At 46.8% G+C, this 21,878-nt stretch overlaps 1 protein-coding gene across 2 annotated transcripts in view; it reads right to left on the bottom strand.

The window, feature by feature from the left end:
- LOC135897583 (uncharacterized) overlaps nt 1-5,762 on the bottom strand; it is a 46,064-nt gene extending 40,302 nt beyond the window's left edge. For both annotated transcript variants that reach the window (XM_065426249.1, XM_065426250.2), the window contains exon 1: nt 5,429-5,762. In XM_065426249.1, coding sequence (XP_065282321.1) covers nt 5,429-5,614 — 186 coding nt within the window. In that variant the 5' untranslated portion in view covers nt 5,615-5,762. The remainder of the gene's footprint in view (nt 1-5,428) is intronic.
- Nucleotides 5,763-21,878: the final 16,116 nt, after the last annotated feature.

Genomic DNA, 21,878 nt, shown 5'->3' on the forward strand with positions numbered 1-21,878 from the left:
CGGTACTCCTGAAAAAGTGCTTGGAATGACGGTAGCTTCTGCTCCTGAGTCGACCTTGAATTTGAGTGGGACTCCATTCACGTGGACCCAAACAAACTTAGCCTTTGCCTCATGACTGCTCTTGACAGCATGCATCTCGATGGCATGTGACTGTTGGCTTTGCGTGCACTGTTTGGCTAAGCAAACTGCTTCGAAGTGTCCTTTCTTTTTGCAAAACTTGCAAACAGCTTTGTTGGCTGGACAAAATTTCCGCTGATGCTCATCTCGTCCGCAGAAGTGACACGATCTGTGCGCGGCGGCGAGGAGCGTTTCTCTTGCTGTCGACGCTTGAATACGCGATGGCCTTCTCGTTGGCCTGTGTTTCGCTACATCAACGGCGACTGGCCCAGATAACTGGCTTTCTCGTTCGCGTTTTTCTCGTTCCGCATCTTCATGGAGCCGTGCATGCAGAAGCGTTTTGTTGAGAGTCAAGTCAAAAGTACGGCAGAGTTGCTCCGATAACCTGCTGTCCAGCAGACCAACAATAAATCGGTCTCGAACGAGCCTGTCCTCAGTGGACGCTGAGCCGTAGTTGCATCTTTTTACCATGTTTCGCAACGCGGAATAAAAGGCATCGACGCTCTCGTCTTCTTGCTGCGTCCGCTTGTGAAAACGATAACTCTCGTGAACTTCGTTTAGCGGGTGCACGAAATACGAGGTGAACTTGCTTTTAACAACGCTGCACGACTGAACTTCTTCGGCCGACAAGTTGAAAGACGCCAGCACGCGTCGACCTTGAACACCCATGCAATAAAGAAGCGTTCGTACCCGAACCTCGTCGGTAGCTTGGTGCAATCCTGTAGCGTAGGCATAGTCCTCGAACTGCTCAATCCAGGTAGGCCATGCACTTGGGTCGGCGAAGTCGAAGTTCGATGGCTGTTGGAGTCCAGGTACCCCGACAAACACAGCAGCGTCCGGCTTGTTCGCCATTAGGGAGAGCGAACGGCGACCCTTTCTGACACCATGTACGACGTGGGGTGCTGACAGACGCTAGCCGCGTCTACACAAGTAACTCGGAGCCCCTTGACCGAACGAATGAATGAACCTTTATTCCACAACCACATATATAGAACGCATGGCACGTAGCGCCCTCTACAATACCTAACCTTGCCCCCCCTGAGAGTGAAAATAAATTTTACAAAGCTTTACAAATAGCCAATGCAGCTAGCATTTGCGTGCCACAGCAGTGTTGCTCTCAAACAGGCGCAAGCAGAGAGCTGCAGCATCTCGTTAAATATTTCACCACCTTTGCTTTAAATACAGAAAAAAAAACAAGGGTTGCATGTCAAGAACAACTGCAAGTAATGTTCTCAAATGTGCTCCGCAAACATTGTATTGATATTTTGGCTGTACAGTTTAATTAAAGAAAGCAATTCACAGGCACCAATAAATGAATAAGACTAAAAAATACTAGAGGATTTGTTAGGAGCTTGCTAATAACATGCACTTGGTTTCATCTACACCAAAGGGTTATTTTTTTTAGCTCCATGCTACTTGGAACATTGTATATACATCATGGGACATCACAAACAAAAGGCAGTGAGAACCAAACAGAACAAATACACATGAAGAATAATATGTAACGTGACAAGTACAAGAAATAAAATGCAATAACACCTAATGTCTTTTTGAGAGACTACCGAGACAGAGTAGAGAGCACAACTGCGCGACTTGAATGACGACACACATGGCGTCAGTGCACCACTACAAGGAGCTGGCAATTCTTCCACAATCGCAAGGGGACATTACGTAAAATTAGGTGTTACTTCTTGTACATGTGCTGGTGCATGCATTGTTTTGTTTGGTTCCTGTTGGCTTTATTACTTTGGCATCCTATGAATGTATGGAGAGCACGCTCTGTCCATGTTTCTTTCATTCTTCCTGAGCAAAACGAGAGCAAGGTAAAAGTGGGAGCCAACGTTCCGACAAGAGGACTTGTCTTTTTCAAGGCCTTGAAAAAGAAGTCCACTTGTCGAAATGTTCGCTCCCACTTCTACCTTGTTCTCGTTTTCTTCATTGGCTTGAATTTCCATCTCCGCCTTCCCCACATTTTTCCTGGATTTCATGGCTCCTGCATTTTTGTTCTTTCTGCACTTAATGCGGGCCAAGCACGGCAGTTGAAAATGCATGAAACCAACTGAAGTGGTTGCAAGCTCATGACAGGAGAGAGACATATAAAAACAAAGAAAACACAAGGAAACTAAAGGCCAACTGCAACAAAATTTCACTTTTGCTAAATTGGTAATAAATGAGTAGTATATGCTGTTTGAAGCAACCTTGTCAGTATTGCAGGGCTAGAAATTGTATCATTTTCTTGCAAGTTATTAGAAGCATTTAAATCGCACCTATGTGAACAACACATGCAGCTAGTGGTGAATACACACGGCACAAGTCCCAGCAAGTCGCCTCAGAAGATTTTTCAGCGGGCCACAGGCAGCTGCAGGTGCTGCATAATCTTGGAAGTCTTGCCAAGGAGCTGCACATTATAACTCATGCGCACCGCCACTACCGGCGAGCAGTAATAGTAGCGTTTTTTATTTTCAGTTTAAGTATCAATAACGGCTATTTTCTCTAGCATTTCATTATGCATCTACTCATATTTCACATATAAATATGCGCTATGTGAAATCAACCTTAATAGAGGACCCAAAATTTCATGGCAGCTGGTCTTTGAAAAGCAGGGTATCTCCGGTTGGCTACCCTGTATTGGATAAGGGGTACAAAGGATGAGAGGGAAAGAAGGAATATTGCCTGTGTGGGCACTGTCACACAGTCCATGAAGGTGCCGCTTAGTACTGCAGCGTCAAAATGTCCCGCACCCACACACATGACAAGTGTTGGTGAGGAAAGGCAGCACAAAGCAGTGTATATCATACTTCATATACCATTGCTTCAGGAAGGTACTGCATTGGGGACTGTTATCTTTTCTTTCTTCCACTTTGGCGCTTGTTTCAGCACTATAGCAACTGTCGACAAAAGCCTACCTGTCTCAATGAAAGTAGCAATTTGCAGCCAAACCACAGTGCTTCCATTTTTCTTTTTTTAGCCTCTGCAAGAGGCAATTTCAGCATGTTCACAATTTTTCGGTTGTATCATTTCTGTAGAATTTTCATTCTATACACACTGTAAAACAACAGTGCACTTGCTGCTTTCACAGTATCAACAGTATAAGTGCTTAAGATTTCCAAAGCATCTTTTGGAAATAAACCACACAACTAGTGAAAGTCTAATGCAGGCAAATGTGCGGTACAAGCCACATTTCGTACTTTTAACGGATGGACAAGACAACTGCAGGCTCAACAAATTTCAGATTAAATCATTTAAATTCTGGGGTTTTATGTATGAAAACCATGCTCTCATTATGGGGCACACCATAGTGAGGGACTTTTGAGTTAGTTTTGACCACCTGGGGTTCTTGATTGTGCACCTAAATCTAAGTAGATGACTTGCTTTTTGCTCACATCGAAATTCGGCCCTTGCTGCTGTGATCAGACTCATGATATTGAGCTTAGCAGCGAGTCTCAAAAAAAAAGAAAGACAGAGAAATAGAGAATCTAAAGCTCTCATGGGTAAGCTGTAGTGTATTTTCAATTAATGTCAAAGAACCCAAGGTGTTTAAAGTAAATCTGGAACACACTACAGCGTCTATAGTAACCTGTGCACTCCTGTGGGACAGAAATTTTTCAATCCAATCTCTTTTATGACCACACTGAGATAGTCTATCTGTCTCAGTCACAGTGTAGACATCTGTGCATATGACATGTTTCTGCCACTTTTGTCTAATAGTAGTGGTGAGAAAAAGAGCATGGACACCAAGATATGGGTGAATTGAACCTTCTGTTTGCCCAACAAGGCCCCGTTTCACTTGAATGTGCAGAGTGTAGCTACAATGAAACTAAGACTGTGGCGAGTCGGTAATGCTTCATTTTGAATATAGAACAGCACACATAAAAACCAAACAGCTGACCATCAGCACTCACGGATGTCAGCACTCACTCTGTACAAGCACAAGTTAGCGCATGGGTTCCAGGAACGTCGGAAAGTGATATGCCATCAATGTCATCTTTTTTGTGAGGAATAGGCTGGAACTGAATTGCGCTCTTGTCAACAACTGGACTACCAAACAGCATGAGGCAGCTCAAGACAAGTGCGGTATCAAACATGCTAAAGTTCGTACCCCATTATAGTGGCATGGTTTATAAAATGTAATCATGTGGCAAAACTTCCACGGAACAGGCAGGACACTAATGTACAGTGAGAAGCACAGTGCCTCTGTCAGGAATGCAGCTTCCAGCAGTCTATCCCTGTGCTGCTTATCATGCAGTTGTTAAAACACAAATATCAGACTTCCCAAAAAGTGGTTGAAGCATATCACATTTACAAAAAAAAATGAAAACTGTTAGCTGGACATCAGCCGGTTTGCATGACAAGGAAATGCTGTTTCTGTGGAAGCAATTTTCTTTACATTAACTGAATCAGATGGCTTTTGCAATTCATGCCACATTTGTATTTCAGCTTGTTTCAGCATATAGGTATATCGTATAAAAATATACTTCAGTTTGGAATTCCGTGCTTGTGGAGTGTCGGTCTTTCTTCTTGTGCGTCCTGGTTTTTATGAGCGCTATCTTATATCCAAAATAAAGTATTGCTAATACAACACCTTTAATGAAGGTACTGCCTTGTCCGACAGAATTTTTCAACAGGCTGCATTTCTTCGGCCAATGGTAAAAGAAACGTTTCTCCTTCCTCCTAATGGCTGCAGCGAATAATTAACTTGTGCCAGTACTCTCTTTATGAAAAACATGACATGAATGGCTGTGCAGTGAATCAATGTAATTGCATAGTAATTTTTGGCGACTCCTTGGAAAATGCACAAATAACCATCCTAGTGCCTTGACTTTCAATAAAGTCCGCAGCACCAGGGAATAACATTACGCAACATCAACACATTTATTAATTACTGGCAGCCCATCATAATTCATAACTGAAAGGGGACACAAATGGTGAGTAGGATGATTACAGCGTTAGCAGACACCCTCTGGCAGGCGCTTAATTTGTTCCCAATACAGGCCCCTTTGGCTTTCTAGTGAGTTCCCAGTCCGAAGTTCCACGGGAGCAAAGAATTAGGTCGGACTCTCCACAGTCTCCAAAATTCGGAATGACTTCAAAGTATTTGCTGCAGGCATAGTTGATGCGTACGTGACATAGTAGGAAAGTGCACGCGCGCACGCACACCTGTCAATTTCTGCTGTGGTGCGTCTTTGCGATTCTTTATTACGCCAAGTATGCACCAAATAGGGCGACAGACAAATCCAGTAACAGTATGCAAAGTATGCACAAGAAACAACGCTGAACACGAACGCACGCCTACCCAAAGAGTGAAGCTCACCTTTGTTATGTCCACGGCGCTTCCTACCTTTTCCTTCATATCTGCTAATTCTGCTACAGACTGCACGTATTCAATCCAAGCAAAATATGCCTCCGGTTCGTCCGCCGTCGTCGTTCGCGTCGAACTGCCGTCAGAGCTCGAGCCGCTCGACGCCGTACAATTTGTCAGGTTGAGCTTTGTATACATTGCACCTTTCGGGAGGTATTCGACCACGGAGGAATTCGACGTTCGATTCCGCGCGATCCCTGCCAATGCCCTGCCACCTCTGAAGTCACGGAGGAAGGAAACCAAGGAGAGGCCCTACCACAGAACACCTACCCCCTCCGCGTGCTAGGAGAAAAGTGTGGCGGAAATGACGTATAGGTTCTCATTTTTTTTTTTGCTGCATGGCCACGCCTTTTGGGCCACAATGGCGGCGTTGTTCTGATTTTTTGAGCGCTCACACGTGTTGCTCTGGTAGGTTTCGTGCAGTGGCAAAGGCGCTGTGGTGGCGGGTTTGCGTTAGTCACCGTGTCTTGTTGCGCTGTGTTACCTGCACCGTGCTCTGCCGGATGTTGCGCGACCGCGCGCGCTCCGCGTGCGAAACCACGCATAGCGCGGCGTGGTTTCGCGAAAGATGTAAACAAGAGAGGAGGGTGGCACAAAAGGCGGAGCATCGCCATGAGCAACGCCAACTTCCGGCTTCACTTTTGCTTCACAAAATGTGACGTCAGGGCCTCTCCTTATAGTTTCCTTCCTCCGTGTCTGAAGTGTACGTCATTATATGACGAGCTAATTGAGGAATAGCAGAAGGTTCCTGCTTGCTAAATAAATGTAAAATATAAATTAGATATTATATACGCCAAGTTTTGAAGTATAAAATTGTGGTGGCGGGCGTTTACGCAATGCGCAGAAGTAATTTAATAATGTCATTCTTTTTCATTCTCAGCCCACAGGCGGTGTCGTAAGCGTAAATGAGTTGGCCACGGAGTTGGCAGAGCGCAGCGCTATGTCGTCTGCTACCAGGAGCTCGCACGATGCACTCAACAGGAACGCACTGCCAGCACTTCTCAAGTAGCTAGCGCGACAAAACCGTGAGCTGGTTCTTAGGGACATCTATACTAGCCGACTATATAAATTTTCCTTCTTTTTTCGCCCTTCGTCATCGGATCGGACATGACTCGCTCGCCGCCGCGCTGCCGCTATCCCTGCGATCTGCCCCACGGCGCGTCGCGTGATAGAAGCAATGGAACTTAAATTGAACATTACTGCATGTATACGGGCCCTGCAATGCCTGCGCGAAGTCAAATCGAAGAGTGTGGTGCTGGTGGTGCGCGCTGTGCCGTGAAATTGAGGATCAAAGTGTGGCACTCCAGAACTAGAGAAGAAAGGACACCCAAATAAGAGCTCCACAATACCTTCCCGTCCTGACTGTATAGTTTTATCAGCCAAACGAAGGAAGCGCTGAACCAGCCTAGGTTGAACCCTTCTGACTGCTGAGCGGCGATCTGCGAGCTATTCACACCAGCGATAGCACTGGGAATTCGATCTCACCATGCAAATATCTCCTTGGCATTGACTTTGAAGCTGAGGTCACGGCAAGGCTGACCCAGCCCTTCAACCGGCCAACACAGTAATTGCGAGAGCAACTTTGTGGACAATGGCGGCAGCAGAGATCTAGGCAATTCCGATAAATGCTTCGCGTCTGAGTGAGCTCTGGGAACTGCAGGCCGGTGGCGATGAACCGCAGCGCGCAATATTCCTTCCTCTGCGTGGAATGGGGCTCTTGCATTGCCCAGGGGGCGCTGCGAAAGAGGAGCTAAAAAGCTCCCTCTGTGCTAAAATGGGTCGTACCAAGATCGGTCGTCTGCTTCGGAAAGCACGTTTACAATATGGACCTGCCACTTTCGGTTGTGTTGTATCACGGCCTGCAGCGAATATCGGGCGCCGAAGATTTTTTTCAGGGGTGGCACGCTGCGTAAAGGCAAGAAATTATGCAGTGCCGTATGCGTGTACGCCGTTCAAGAATTAAGCGGCGAAGTTTTAGCACGGTGCGAAGTGGTACGTGAAGTGACCAGTTGTGTGCAAATGAGCACAAATGGTCGGGCTCATTCGATGACAATTCACTACTCCACTACGAGGAGCACAGATTAAGAGAGTTAAATGCGCTAATCCTTGATATCAAGCCAGCACGTTGAGGCAGCGAAGCAAGGCAGTATTGATTGCAACACATCGATATTCGAACGCTGTCATTAAAACCTACATCAAGCGAGCAGCGCACGAGCTCGCGCTGCGGCGCGATTCGCACGTACGTGCGAGCTCATATGCATTGCATCAGTTATTACCAGTTACTAAAAGGTACAGATGGCCGCTACTACAACGCAGGCATGACTACTTGTTTAGCGGCATGCAGTCAACAAAGATTGCAGGCAGCCCGCCGTTTCGCGGCATGTCGAAAGACCGCTGCCGTCGCGGCGCGTACGATCGTGCGCTCGAGCATTCGCGTCGCGTACCGTCGTGTGCTCGAGCAGTTCCGTACACATGATGTCTGCTTATCGCTGCTGTGTATTCATTTATGGCAAGCATTTCCTCGCGTTTGTGCGTCTGAATCTGGCAGCTAGCGTGCAAACCTTACCTGAAGTTCCACTTCGTACGCGACTCGCTTCACTTGCGATTGACACGTGTCAATCGCAAGTGAAGCGAGTCGCGTACGAAGTGGAACTTCAGGTAAGGTTTGCACGCTAGCTGCCAGATTCAGACGCACAAACGCGAGGAAATGCTTGCCATAAATGAATACACAGCAGCGATAAGCAGACATCATGTGTACGGAACTGCTCGAGCACACGACGGTACGCGCCGCCATGTACGAACTGCTCGAGCGCACGATCGTACGCGCCGCGACGGCAGCGGTCTTTCGACATGCCGCGAAACGGCGGGCCTCCTGCAATCTTTGTTGACTGCATGCCGCTAAACAAGTAGTCATGCCTGCGTTGTAGTAGCGGCCATCTGTACCTTTTAGTAACTGGTAATAACTGATGCAATGCATATGAGCTCGCACGTACGTGCGAATCGCGCCGCAGCGCGAGCTCGTGCGCTGCTCGCTTGATGTAGGTTTTAATGACAGCGTTCGAATATCGATGTGTTGCAATCAATACTGCCTTGCTTCGCTGCCTCAACGTGCTGGCTTGATATCAAGGATTAGCGCATTTAACTCTCTTAATCTGTGCTCCTCGTAGTGGAGTAGTGAATTGTCATCGAATGAGCCCGACCATTTGTGCTCATTTGCACACAACTGGTCACTTCACGTACCACTTCGCGTCGGTCGAATTGTTAATTGTCGCTGGGGCCGGGTCTCGAATCGTGAATTACCAGCCGTGCCTGCTGCTATGTCGGTCTGCTGTCGGGACTGTAGGTGCAAAAGACCAAAATTTAGAACGCAAATAATCAAGCACGCTTCAAGACAGGCGAAGCAGTCAGCATGGCGCGAAGTTTCGCTCACTCAGCGCGAGGAATTGCAGCTATGCAGCGCGCCAGACGCTCCACTTCATGAGGCCTTGAAGGAAAACGGTAGAATCTGATGTTGGGATTCAGGCCTTATTCATGGCAGCCCACGACGCAGAAGTAATGAAGGTGACGCCTTTTCGAGGCTGGGCTAGGTCTCTCCGGATCGCCGTCACGGATTCCATCTGCTCCTAGCATTACGTCCCACGGCACACGGAGAGTCCCTTTTCGTTAAACTATAGGCTGCGGCGAGCTCGCAGCGTGGTCTGTGAGAAGTAACGAGCCTTTTCGCACTCGCAACAGGGCAGAAAAAAGTGCGAATCGACGCAAAACTCGGCCTAGAAACGTGCTTCGCCATAGCCAGGGCTCAATACGACCCAAGCTGGTACGACCCAGATGTCGTTTCCCGCACCGCCACCAGGCGCCGCTACTATACCTCAAACTCCAGCGCAAGACGCCCATGGCCACTCGTACGCTTGCACCCGAGTCTCCTCCATTTGATAGCGTAGCCTGCAAAAGGCCTACTTAGAAAGCCAGCAAGGGCGGTGCAACTCATTATCCGTCACTTCTTCGAAAGCGTATCGCATTTCCAGCAGTGGTCGACACCGAAAGAGCAACGCCAAGCAGACGACGAAGGCAAGTAATCGCCTCCGAAGCAACCAACGCACGCGCGCGCGACGCCCGCGTGTCTCCGGGGGCGCGCGACCGGCGCCCGCGGCCAGGGTCACTAGCCAACAGCCAAGCCACAACAACGGAACCCAAAGCGGACTACCCCAGTTCCTACGACCGGTTCGCTTTGAAGATGATTGACAGATGCATGACGTTTTCAAAAATTGCGATACCGCCCCGCTGCCTCTGACGACCTGTGACGTAATAAAAATTTTGGCCAATCAGGTGAGGCCAAAGGAACGGTTCCCCAACCGAACCGTTATAAGGGGCGCTATTCTGGACACGCATGGCGGCTGCACAGCCGCCATTATCCGCCATGTTTACTCTCTTATTGGCTGTGATGAGCTCACGTGCCTTGAAATTTTTGCCGGGAAACGGAAGTTTTGCGAAATGTCATTTTGCGTTTTCATCAAGATGACGAAACGTGAGGTGGAGCTGCAAATTTTATGGACTAATACATTTTTTTGGTCCTTGGCAGATATATTGTGATGTTAGTGCTTCAAAAATAATGTGAGCGGTAGCGTGCAGAAGCCAGTGCAATGCATCTGCAATTGCGCGAATATGTGGTGGCGATTCAAGATATCCGCCATGCCAGCTTGCTGATTGGCTGAAGGAATATCTCGTGAGGAGCGTCACAGGAAGGGCTGTTTCGTAATCGTCATTTTGACGATGCGTGACGTTGCACTGGGCCGCCATTGCTGAGATTTTCCGCCATAATTTTTGCTGCGACGAGCCGCGCGAATTATGCTAATGAGCAGTCATATGCAATGGCAGCCGATAGGAATGCGTATCGCCACATTTTCCCCGTCGTTTGGCGCCACGAAAATCTTTTGTTCATAACGCGTGCTCATAGTATTTGCGTCGCTCTCGGGTGGTGTTGGCATTTGTGTTTGGGGCCATCGTTGTTTTAAAGAACGCGTTTATACGAAATAATATTGGTTGAATATAGCAAACTTTCAGCGATGTTGTCCACTTTTCACTGCTGCATTTGTATTGTAATCGAGATTAATGCCTTTTCGCACAATCAGACGTTATGACAACGGCCTCTGTCTAATTTATAAAAAGAAATGTACGCAAGGCGGCGCCTTGAAGTTTCCTCCCGCGGTGCGAGTAACCAGCGAAATGAACAAGAGATGGCAGCGCCGGCGCTTGCGTCGCGCTAGTGGTTATCTCTTGCGCCCGCAACGCTATCGGTAATATTCGGCCGTTTCTCAGCCAGCCGAGTCGGGCTGAGTCACTTGCGTTTCACGAAATAGCGATAACGTGGCCTAGAACGTGCGCGCATCACCACTGGTAGGTCGCGTATGTTGTCTCAAGCAAGAAAACAAGCGCGTTGTCGCCGACATGCGATGACTCATTGTATTTTCCGGGGACACGCATCCTAGCTATTGAAGCAGACGACGGCTTGTACGCAGCAGACGACGGAAGCGAGAAGCGTTTTCGACGGAATAATCATACGCTTTGAGGTAGCTGCTTTATTTTTACTGCGGAGGAAAACTGTTTTGCTTTACCGATAACGCTACATTCAGTGCCTTCATTTCAGTTTCTTAGGCGAGACGTCAAGTTGGCGTCACGTTACGTAAGCAAAACTGGGCCACCAGCGCCATTTTGTATGCGTCGCGCCTACGTCACGCACCGAAGAAAATGATGGAATGTCCAGAATAGCGCCCAAGATTCGGCCCCTGGACATTCTGCCATTTTCTTCGATGCATAACGAAGACCACACCAACACCATCCCGCATCATAGAACCGACTTATAGAGCCCAAACACACGGCTGCACGCACACATCACAAAACACTACAAGCAAGACGCCATGCTGCTACGCTGCTACTGTTGCCGGATTTAAACTGACTATCACCAAGCCTAGCAAGCGTCTCAGGATCTGGCAACCTCGGCGCGTAGCAACATGGCGGCGCTCTTGCGGCTTTTAATGCATGGGCCCTAGGGGTAGCTTGTCCTCTAGAGTCAGTATAGTAACTCTATGATGGAAACGCACTTGGGGCGCTATTCTGGACATTCCGCCATTTTCTTCGATGCGTGACGTAGGCGCGACGCAAACAAAATGGCGCTGGTGGCCCGGTTTTGCTTACGTAACGTGACGCCAACTTCACGTTTTGCCTAAGAAACTGTAATGAAGGCACTGAATGTAGCGTTATCGGTAAAGTAGAACAGTTTTCCTCCGCAGTAAAAATAAAGCAGCTATCTCAAAGCGTATGATTATTCCGTCGAAAACGCTTCTCGCTTCCGTCGTCTGCTGCGTACAAGCCGTCGTCTGCTTCAATAGCTAGGATGCGTGTCCCTGGAAAATGGAATGAGTCATCGCATGTTGGCGCCAACGCGCTTGTTTTCTTTCTTGAGACAACATACGCGACCTACCAGTGGTGATGCGCGCACGTTCTAGGCCACGTTATCGCTATTTCGTGAAACGCAAGTGACTCAGCCCGACTCAGCTGGCTGAGAAACGGCCGAATATCACCGATAGCGTTGCGCGCGCCAGAGATATCCACTAGAGCGACGCAAGCGCCAGCGCTGCCATCTCTTGTTCATTTCGCTGGTTTCTCGCACCGCGGGAGGAAACTTCAAGGCGCCGCCTTGCGTACATTTCTTTTTATAAATTAGAAAGAGGTCGTTGTCACAACGTCTAATTGTGCGAAAAGGCATTAATCTCGACTACAATACATATGCAGCAGTGAAAAGTGGACAACATTGCTGAAAGTTTGCTATATTCAACCAATATTATTTCGTATAAACGCGTTCTTTTAAAAAACGATGGCCCCAAACACAAATGCCAACACCACCCGAGAGCGATGCAAATACTATGAGCACGCGTTATGAACAAAAGATTTTCGTGGCGCCAAACGACGGGGAAAATGTGGCGATACGCATTCCTCTCGGCTGCCATTGCGTATGGCTGCCCATTAGCATAATTCGCGCGGCTCGTCGCAGTAAAAATTATGGCGGAAAATCTCAGCAATGGCAGCCCAGCGCAACGTCACGCATCGTCAAAATGACGATTACGAAACAGCCCTTCCTGTGACGCTCCTCACGAGATATTCCTTCAGCCAATCAGCAAGCTGGCATGGCGCATATCTTGGATCGCCACCACATATTCACGCAATTTCAGATGCATTGCACTGGCTTCTGCAAGCTACCGCTCACATTCTTTTTGAAGCGCTAACATCACAATATATCTGCCAAGGACCACAAAAATGTATTAGTCCATAAAATTTGCAGCTCCACGTCACGTTTCGTCATCTTGATGAAAACGCAAAATTGCATTTTGCAATACTTCCGCTTCCCGGCACAAATTTCAAAGCACGTGACCTCTCGACAGCCAATAAGAGAGTAAACATGGCGGATAATGGCGGCCGTGCAGCCGCCATGCGTGTCCAGGGGCCGAATCTTATAACGGTTCGGTTGGGGAACCGTTCCTTTGGCCTCACCTGATTGGCCAAAATTTTTATTACGTCACAGGTCGTCAGAGGCAGCGGGGCGGTATCGCAATTTTCGAATACGTCACGCATCTGTCAATCATCTTCAAAGCGAACCGGTCGTAGGAACCGGCGAAGGGTAGTCCGCTTTGGGTTCCGTTGCTGTGGCTTGGCTTTGGCTTGTGACCCTGGCCGCGCGCGCCGGTCGCGCGACCCCGGAGACACGCGGGCGTCGCGCGCGCGTGCGTTGGTTGCTTCGGAGGCTATTACTTGCCTTCGTCGTCTGCTTGGCGTTGCTCTTTCAGTGTCGACCACGGCTGGAAGCGCGATACGCGTTCGAAGTGACAGATAATGAGTTGCACCGCCCTTGCTGGCTTTCTAAAGGCTGTTTCACATGCTGCGACTGCAACGACGAAAATCGGTGCTGTCGCACGCGTCGCAATGCGATTTTTAGAGGGCTCATTCCACATGATCGCGATTTCAACAATGCAACAATGCCCAGGGTTGCTTACTGCCAGGTTTCTTGGCACACGCTGCATAATTCTTTTATTGTAATGAAGAAAACGTTTACAGTATGATATTATTGACTTTTCTTGATTACAAGCAAATAGTATGTACGTTTACTAATTTAAAAACGTTAGTTAAGATTTGTCTTGGAGTACGCGACGGCGGTTTCGGTAGTTCAGTGCGACATGGAGCACGTAAACAGCTGTTCGCAGGTGGTTCTGCGCCGTGTGTTGTCTCATCTGCCTTCTACGACCGTTTCGTTCTGCCTGCGCTACAACAATCTCCAAGATGACCTATCGACCGGTTCATATTGCTACCCTCACCGCATATGCAGTAGTCGGAATTCGGCTGCCACGAAGTCGTAGTGTCAGCCCAACAATATCCTCGCACTACCCGTGCTCAGCGTCAGCTTCTGAAGAAATGATGCGTGTATATTGCCCGTGATTGCGCATATGTGGTGCCTGCTACTAGCCATATTCTTACGCCAAACGCAACAAGAAGCACCAACCCGAAAGCACGCGTGTGCCACTGAACGAAGCCTCAAATGATCTGTGTGATTACGAAGTGGAATGAAAATTGTGTTGTGAAATTCAACTTTAGCGCTATCCTGGTTCGTCCATCGCCGTGCTTGCGCTGCGAATATATATATGGGAGCCCTCTCTAAATATTTCTAAAGGCGCAAAAGCCGACGCATCAAATGTTTCGAGCAGTTACCGTCACTTTTGTAGAAACCTGTACGTTGTAACATATCATTCTAAAAGACACGCTTCTCGCCCACTTTGTTGTCCTGTGTCTCGCGCTGGCAGTATACTCGGAACTTCTAACAAAAAGACCGTATCAATACGCGCTATTCACAATGCAGGATCGTAGGCCTGCGGCAGGCGCACTTGCCGTAGAATTTTTCAGCTTTCTGCTCAGCCTCGCACTTCTCTCGCGGTTAGCCTGTTTTGTGAAACTAAATATTGTTCTTATATTATTAATGTTATTAGATATTATAGTTTCTTCACTGTAATTTATAGCAATGATCCAGATTTCTTAAGCTAGTCATGCATTTAACCTGTATTAGATAAACATTGTTACGACATGCTTATGGGAGTCATTTCAAACTAGATTGCTCAGTCAGAGAAAGTACAAATTAATGCAAGTCTCAATGTTTATTCGAATTTGGTATTCCTAAACAGATTATATTGGCAGAATTTTATGCCTGCTTGCATTTCCTGCAATTCAATGTTCAGAGCTGGAAAAACTGATTCCTTTCCTTGCTGTCGAAAGGCTGCTTCAATGTCGATAGCAAGCTATAATTATTCATTTCGAAAGTGTTAAGCAATGACTGACAATGAAGCAGTAAGAACAGGGTACGCTAACTTCTAATTAAAAGGTTTATTGTGAAAATGCAGTGATCTATAAAGGTTACCAGAAAGTAATACAGCAATAAAACCTGATAAAGACTAGTGCTTGATGAAACCAAACATAAAAGCGGGAAAGGGAGAAAATACATATAGATATACAAGTCCAGGGCAAAAAAAACATTGTGATCACCAAGTGTGCATGTGGCTACCTTCCAGGAAACTCATTTTTTTCCCAATGGCATGGAACTGGAAGAATGTGCTTGCATAAGCAAGCTGTCAGTCTGTCTACTGGAATAACAACAGTGTTTCTTGAAATGTGCTGGCATGCAGGACTGGCAATTGTAATTATTTTTTTCCTGCAGTTGGAATTTTTCTCTATTTTCTTTCTGTAGCATTTTTATTTGTTTGGCTGCACCAAGCACCAATTTTTATCTATCCTTCAAAGATGTCTTTCTTTTTCTGGAAAACTCGGGGAAGGCGGGAGATGGAAATTCAAGACGATGAGCAACATGAAAACAAGGTGAAAGTAGGAGCCAACGTTTCCACAAGTGGACCTTGAAGAAGACAAGTCCACTTGTCGAAATGTTAGCTCCTGCTTTCACCTTGTTCTCGTTTTGCTCATCGTCCTTTTCTTTTCTGGTAAGTTATATAACTCCCCACATTTTTACAAATGAACCTCAGTTGAAAGTTAGTCCTCATCCATATCTAGTGTCATCCTGTTGATACTGCTTCATGCGATGCACTCTTGCAACATTTATGTGTGTGTGTGTGTGTCTGTGTGTGCGCGCGTGTTTGTGCAGATGCGTGGATTTGGATGTGAGATCGGGCCCTTGGGCAGAGGTATCATTCTTCTCCTATGCAGCCTTATGAATTCATTAACTATAGTGCAACAGAAATGCGATGGAGAGGAACGAAGTGAATACACAGAGCGCTTCGTTCTTGTCTGTTGTCTATCTGTTGCGCTTTAGTTAATAATGAATACTCACAAACTCATCCAGTTTTCAGTTATTATGTCGGGCTTATAAGCCCGCTTGTGTCCTGGAATATCTGCATGGCTATGTGTCCTGTAATTTAATTTCTGGCCATGTGCTTGCAAGTCGCGTATCAATCTCCTGATTTTCCTGACAATCTTGTATGATGTGCAGGCCCAGACAGTTTCTGGTGAATCCACGCAGGGTGTTGTGCAGGGTGTAATCTGCACTACAAGTGCTGCTTTGATTGCTTTCATTTCAGCTTTTCTAGGTGTAGGATGACCTGGAATGGTACTCACTTATATGGGGTTTAGTTTTATGTAGTGTCATACTACTGTTACACTGCTATTGCCAGATCAGTGTACTATATGTGCCTTATGTTTGCTTGCATCTTCCTGATTCGCAACCTCCTCTGTGCATTTGGCAGTTGCATATAGTCTCCTGGCCTAATTGTTTGCCCCCATATTTCATGGTATGGGCCTGTTGTGTTTCAAGTTCAGGTACTCCCGAGGTTGTGTTTCTGAAGGGAGGGTCTTTGCATCTCATATGCTAGCTGGCACAGTATCTTGGGACGAGGTTCTGAGCTCTTGAGACAGAGAATTTGTGCTGCAGGCTGCAACTCTACTCTGTCTAGGTGCTTGTTCGTTAGCTGTTTCTCATAGAGGTCTTCAAGCATGGTAAAGTTGGAAAGACCTGTTATTACTACCCGATGCCTGTATTCGATGAGTTGTCTTTATGTGCTGCTGGTAATTCATACCGGACCATACCTTGGACACAAGCACAGCATCTGCGATTCTCTATAGCATCCACTCGTCCACCCCCACTGTTTCAAAATTATTCTTTTCACCAGGTGTGGAAGCTGCGTCCAGGCATTGCATAATTGTTTCACCCATGTGCTGGCTCTGCCGTCATGGGCTTACACTAGCTGAGGATTTGTGGATGTTGACTTGCGGGCATATTTGTCCAGCTATGTGGATCACAACGTGCAATCTGGGTAGTTCTTGATTCTAGTCTTTCTTTCTTTTCCGACGTCGATATGAGCTGACTTATCAGAAAGCGAGAGGCCAGACTGGCCAAAAAAGTCTGCAGTGTCGTCGAGGGCTTGTTGCATCATTCTTGATTTCTGTATAAGATAGCTTTCCCATAGACTGTAATACACCATAGGCTGTAGTGTTTCTTGTAGTATGCCCGTGTAGTTGGTGTGTGCGGGCCAAATGTACCTCCAACTCTCACCTGGAATTTTCTGTCTTTCAGAAAGTTACTGTTTAAGTGCTATACCAGAAATGCTTTTGCTCATCGTTCTCTTATTAGAGCAGCATGAGGTACTGCTGTTAAAAGCCTATTCACTCACTTCATTCTTTCATAAGCGGTATTACACAATGTCCTGTAATAAAGTTTCTGCTGCTTATGGCCCACTCATATCTGCCGGAAGGGACAACTCTTGAAAAAGGTTTTCTCTGTGCTATGTGTGCGGCGTAGTACGAGCATTCATGCCTTGACATTTATACATCTGTAGAACCAGCTTCCTGACAGAGTACTTGCTATACCTGATCATGCTTATTTGTGCAGCGCTGTTGAACAATACATATTGATGCAATGAATATTTACACACTCGAATCATCACGAAAGATAGTTGTTTTACAATTCTGCCCTTTGCTTTCTATTGGCGTTAGATTTTGCATAAGCATGCCCCCCTATGCAATAGTATTTTGAAGTGTAAGGGTTCAATAAAAGGTGATGAACTAAATCTAAGTGCAAGAGCTCTTTTTCTCACCTATGACTCCCATCGAAATGGGACTTCCATGGCTGGCAAATCAACCCCTCGCCTTGTGTTAGCAGCAGGGCCGCTATTTTGTAGCGATGCCTTATGCCTTATTCTATGCTATTCTTATCATCCACCACACACGGCCGCCTGATCGCGTTGATAATGTGGGCAGGCCGTCGCTCTGACCAGTGGCCAAGCGCGAAAAGCCTGAAAAAGCATAGAATCGGAAAAGGCATCGCTACAAAATACCCGCCCAGAATGCTATAGCCGCAGTGGCAGGTGAACAAATTGAAGAGCAATATTTCTGTCTATAATTTTTTTTCTTGCTTGCATGTAAGTAAAGTTTGGAATAAGTTTGTCATTGCAAAAAAGCCCAGGTTGTGGTGTTTTATTGAATAAACCACATATTATGTATAGTTGAAATGCAGAAATTTGTTCTAAAATCCTCGGTTGATATATGTTCTTGCAAGTGGCATGGTATTTCATTACTTATAAAGATAGTAATCGCAGCGGATATCGTTATATGGGCTTACACACTAATATATGTGATCACAAACTTATTAGAAACTTACTATAGTCGGATACAACTTTAGAAAAAAGGGGAGGCCCCGCCCAGATGACCGAAGCGGCGAAGTCAGCGGCCGTCCGGCGCATGACGTCGGTCCAGAGTGCGCGCCCATTGGTGGATGGTCGTGTGCATCCGCCTTGGAGGAGTAAACGCCCCCTTTTTTCTAAAGTTGTATCCGACTATAGAAACATGTAAGGCATATGAATGTTTCTGCACACTTGATCAGCTGTGAACGTGCAAGAACTGCTTGTACTGGCTGACTTCACTGCACAGTTTTGATTTACTTTTCTTCAGCATGTTGTTTTATACTGTTCTATCCCCACAAGAACAGGCCGTTTGCCTGCTTTTTGCATTCTTGCACGAGTTCTACATAATTGTGCAGGAGGGTACGTTGTCACTGTGCCACTATAGAAAGCAATTTACTTAATCTACTAGCTGCACAGTTAATTACCTTGCAGAGCAAGTGTTCATACAGATGCAGTAAGGATGCAAAGTCCGCAAATAGTCAATGTTTATTGGTTTCTGTGCAAGAAAAAAAAAATTCTCCACAGAAGAGGTGCAACTTAACGTTCATGTAATATTTTATTCAAGCCACGGATTTAATGCTATCGTAGCAAATTCATTACGATAGCCTACACTTTTGCTCTGTCAAATTTAATAAGAGGCAAGATAAGCTTTCAAGATGCATCGGGAAATTCATGCTTGAAAACCGACAAGAAAATGCAACTGAACGGTACCGCGTTCAGCGCAACGTTGAAACTTCGGGTACTTTGCTGTCTTGTCATTTGCGCTTGCCGAGGTTGAAATATTTCAAGCGGCTCCGTAAGCGCGATTTTTGCATGCTACTCAACAAAAAATTGTGACGACCTCGTCGTCTGCTAGGGATCGAACACCTCCTAGCACTGACAACTCGCAAAGGCGTACGAAGCAAACGTGAAAATGCACTTCATTTGATGTGTAGCGTGTCAACAGACGTACAGCAATCGGAGAATGCAATCTGCGGTACAAGTTTTTTATTCTCCCTTCGCGCACGTACCGAATTCGACGATCCACGTCTCCGCGCATTGCACTTGTCGTTCGAGACGCCATTTTCCAAAACAAACCGGCGAAATAGCTCCGTTGACAGCTCTCCGCGCAATTTCGACGGAAAATCGCAGCGATCAGTGCGACGGTGCGACTGTGCGACCAACCGGTTGGTCGCAGCCGAAAATCGGGGGGTCGGCACTGCGACTGCGATTTTCATCGCAAACGACGGAAATCGCACTTCCGGTGCGACGACAATCGCATCATGTGAAACAGGCATAAGTAAACCTTTTGCAGGCTACGCTATCAAATGTAGGGGACTCAGGTGCAAGCGTACGAGTGGCCATTCCACGCAGAGGAAGGAATATTGCGCGCTGCGGTTCATCGCCACTGGCCTGCAGCTCCCAGAGGTCGGTCGGACGTGAAGCATTCATCGGAATAACCTAGATCTCTGCTGCCGACACCGTCCACAAAGTTGCTCTCGCAATTACTGTGTTGGCCGGTTGAAGGGCTGGGTCAGCTTTCCCGTGACCTCAGCTTTAAAGCCAATGCCAAGGAGATATTTGCATGGTGAGATCGAATTCTCAGTGCTATCGCCAGCGTGAATAGCTTGCAGACCACCGTTCAGCAGTCAGAAGGATTCAACCTAGGCTGGTTTAGCACTTCCATCGTTCGGCTGATAAAACTATACAGTCAGGACGGGAAGATATTGTGGAGATCTCTTATTTGGCTGCCTTTATTTCTCTGGTTCGGGAGTGCCGCACTTTGTTACTCAATTTTACGGCACAGCGCGCACCGTCAGCACCACACTATTCGATTTGACTTCGCGCAGGCAATGCAGGGCCCGTGTATCGTAATGTTCGATTTCAAGTTCCATCGCTTTTATCACGCGACGCGCCGTGGGGCTTATCGCAGGGACAGCGGCAGCGCGGCGGCGAGCGAGTCATGTCCGAGCCGATGACGAAGGGCGAAAAAAGATGGAAAATTGATATAGTCGGCTAGTAAAGGTGTCCCTAAGAACCAGTTCACGGTTTTGTCGCGCTCGCTATTTGAGAAATGCCGGTAGTGCGTTCCTGTTGCGTGCATCCTGCGAGCTCCTGGTAGCAGACGACATAGCGCTGCGCTCTGCCAACTCATTTACCCTTGCGATACCGCCTGTCGGCTGAGAATAAAAAAAGAATGACATTAATAAATTACTTCTGCATTGCGTAAACGCCCGGCACCACACGTTTATACTTCAGAACTTGGCGTATAATATTAAATTTATATTTTACATTTATTTAGCAAGCGGAAACATTCTGCAATTCCTCGATTAGCTCGTCATATAATGACGTACACTTCAGAGGTGGCACCCTCTCATCTATTGGTCGCGTCCTCCCCTTCTTCCACCGCCGGCTTGGGAGTGGCACATCTAGTGACGTAAGCGGCGAAGCGAACGGTTCGTATTCCGAACTGTTATAAGATTCGGCCCCAGAATAGAGCCCTTGGTGCGACCCGTCGCGTCGCGCCGGTTTTACTGGGCGAGGGTATTAGACCCGAGAATTAGGAGTGGCGCCCTCTCGCGAGTGACGTCACGGCCAGGACGCCGCTCGCTCCGGCTCGCCCGGCTGCCGCGCGCGCTCGTTCCCTTCGTGTATGCTTGGGGTATAGGTGGCTCGAGCCGTACGTATTGAAGAATACGTCGGCTTCTTTCAGCTGCCATACCTTAACCACAGTTTCTTCTTCAAAAGCGTGTGAGTCGAGAAACTTTGCGGCTTGGATATCGCAAGCTAAGTAGCGTTAAAGGGGTCTACTAGGTTTTGCAATGCTTATATGCGCCGTGTCTATCGGTAAATTTTGATCAAAAAAATAATATCTGCAAATTCAACGCGCGAAGTTGTGTATGATGCTTCGCTAAACATTTAACATTCCTTTAGTATTTAGCTATGAGAGGCATTGCATTTTACGTGGAAGAAAAATTTGGTAATTGGCGTCAACATGTTATCTGATTTTAGAAAGACACTGCCCAGCGAAGCTCTCATCATGATTCCTATTACTCTGGTGTGTTGTTCTATTCAAATATGGCCATTCATTAAGGCATAAAAAAGTAGTTAGGCGCGCATTTCTTATGAAAAAGTTTGCTGCTACTTTCATTCCCCTCTGAAACAGGCCTCCAAAAAACGAATTGCTCATGGCTGCTAACACGACGGCGCGTCATGTAGAGTATTTACATAGTTAATTCACAAACACCGTAGTAGCAATCACCTGAGAGAAAAGTTTCGTTGTTAAGATCGAGAGCCACTCAATTGAAAGTGATGAAATGTTTCATAGTGGCCCTCAGTAGCCTTTATCGACTATATGGCACACCCCTGATCACGTAACGGTAGCAATCGACTGTCCCTATGGCGAGGCACGCTATGTTCGCGAAACTCATCAGTTCACTACAACTTCGAATTAAAACCATAAAGCATGTTTTTTACAGCGCCAACTGGAATGGCTAAAGTATTCTCGAACTACTACACCGCAGCTTAGATTTCCTGTATACAAAAGGAAAATTCAAGCACCTTCTGTCTCACCATGTCTCGATCCAGCGTTATTCAATTATACAAACGGATAACTATTCGCTTCGTCGGTACATAAAAGAGAACCTTGCAGGCAAATTAAGTTTGCTCCAATCCAATCGCAAACATTCATAAAGAAAGCACCA

Source organism: Dermacentor albipictus, unplaced genomic scaffold (assembly GCF_038994185.2).
Source record: "Dermacentor albipictus isolate Rhodes 1998 colony unplaced genomic scaffold, USDA_Dalb.pri_finalv2 scaffold_28, whole genome shotgun sequence".
Taxonomy (NCBI): domain Eukaryota; kingdom Metazoa; phylum Arthropoda; class Arachnida; order Ixodida; family Ixodidae; genus Dermacentor; species Dermacentor albipictus.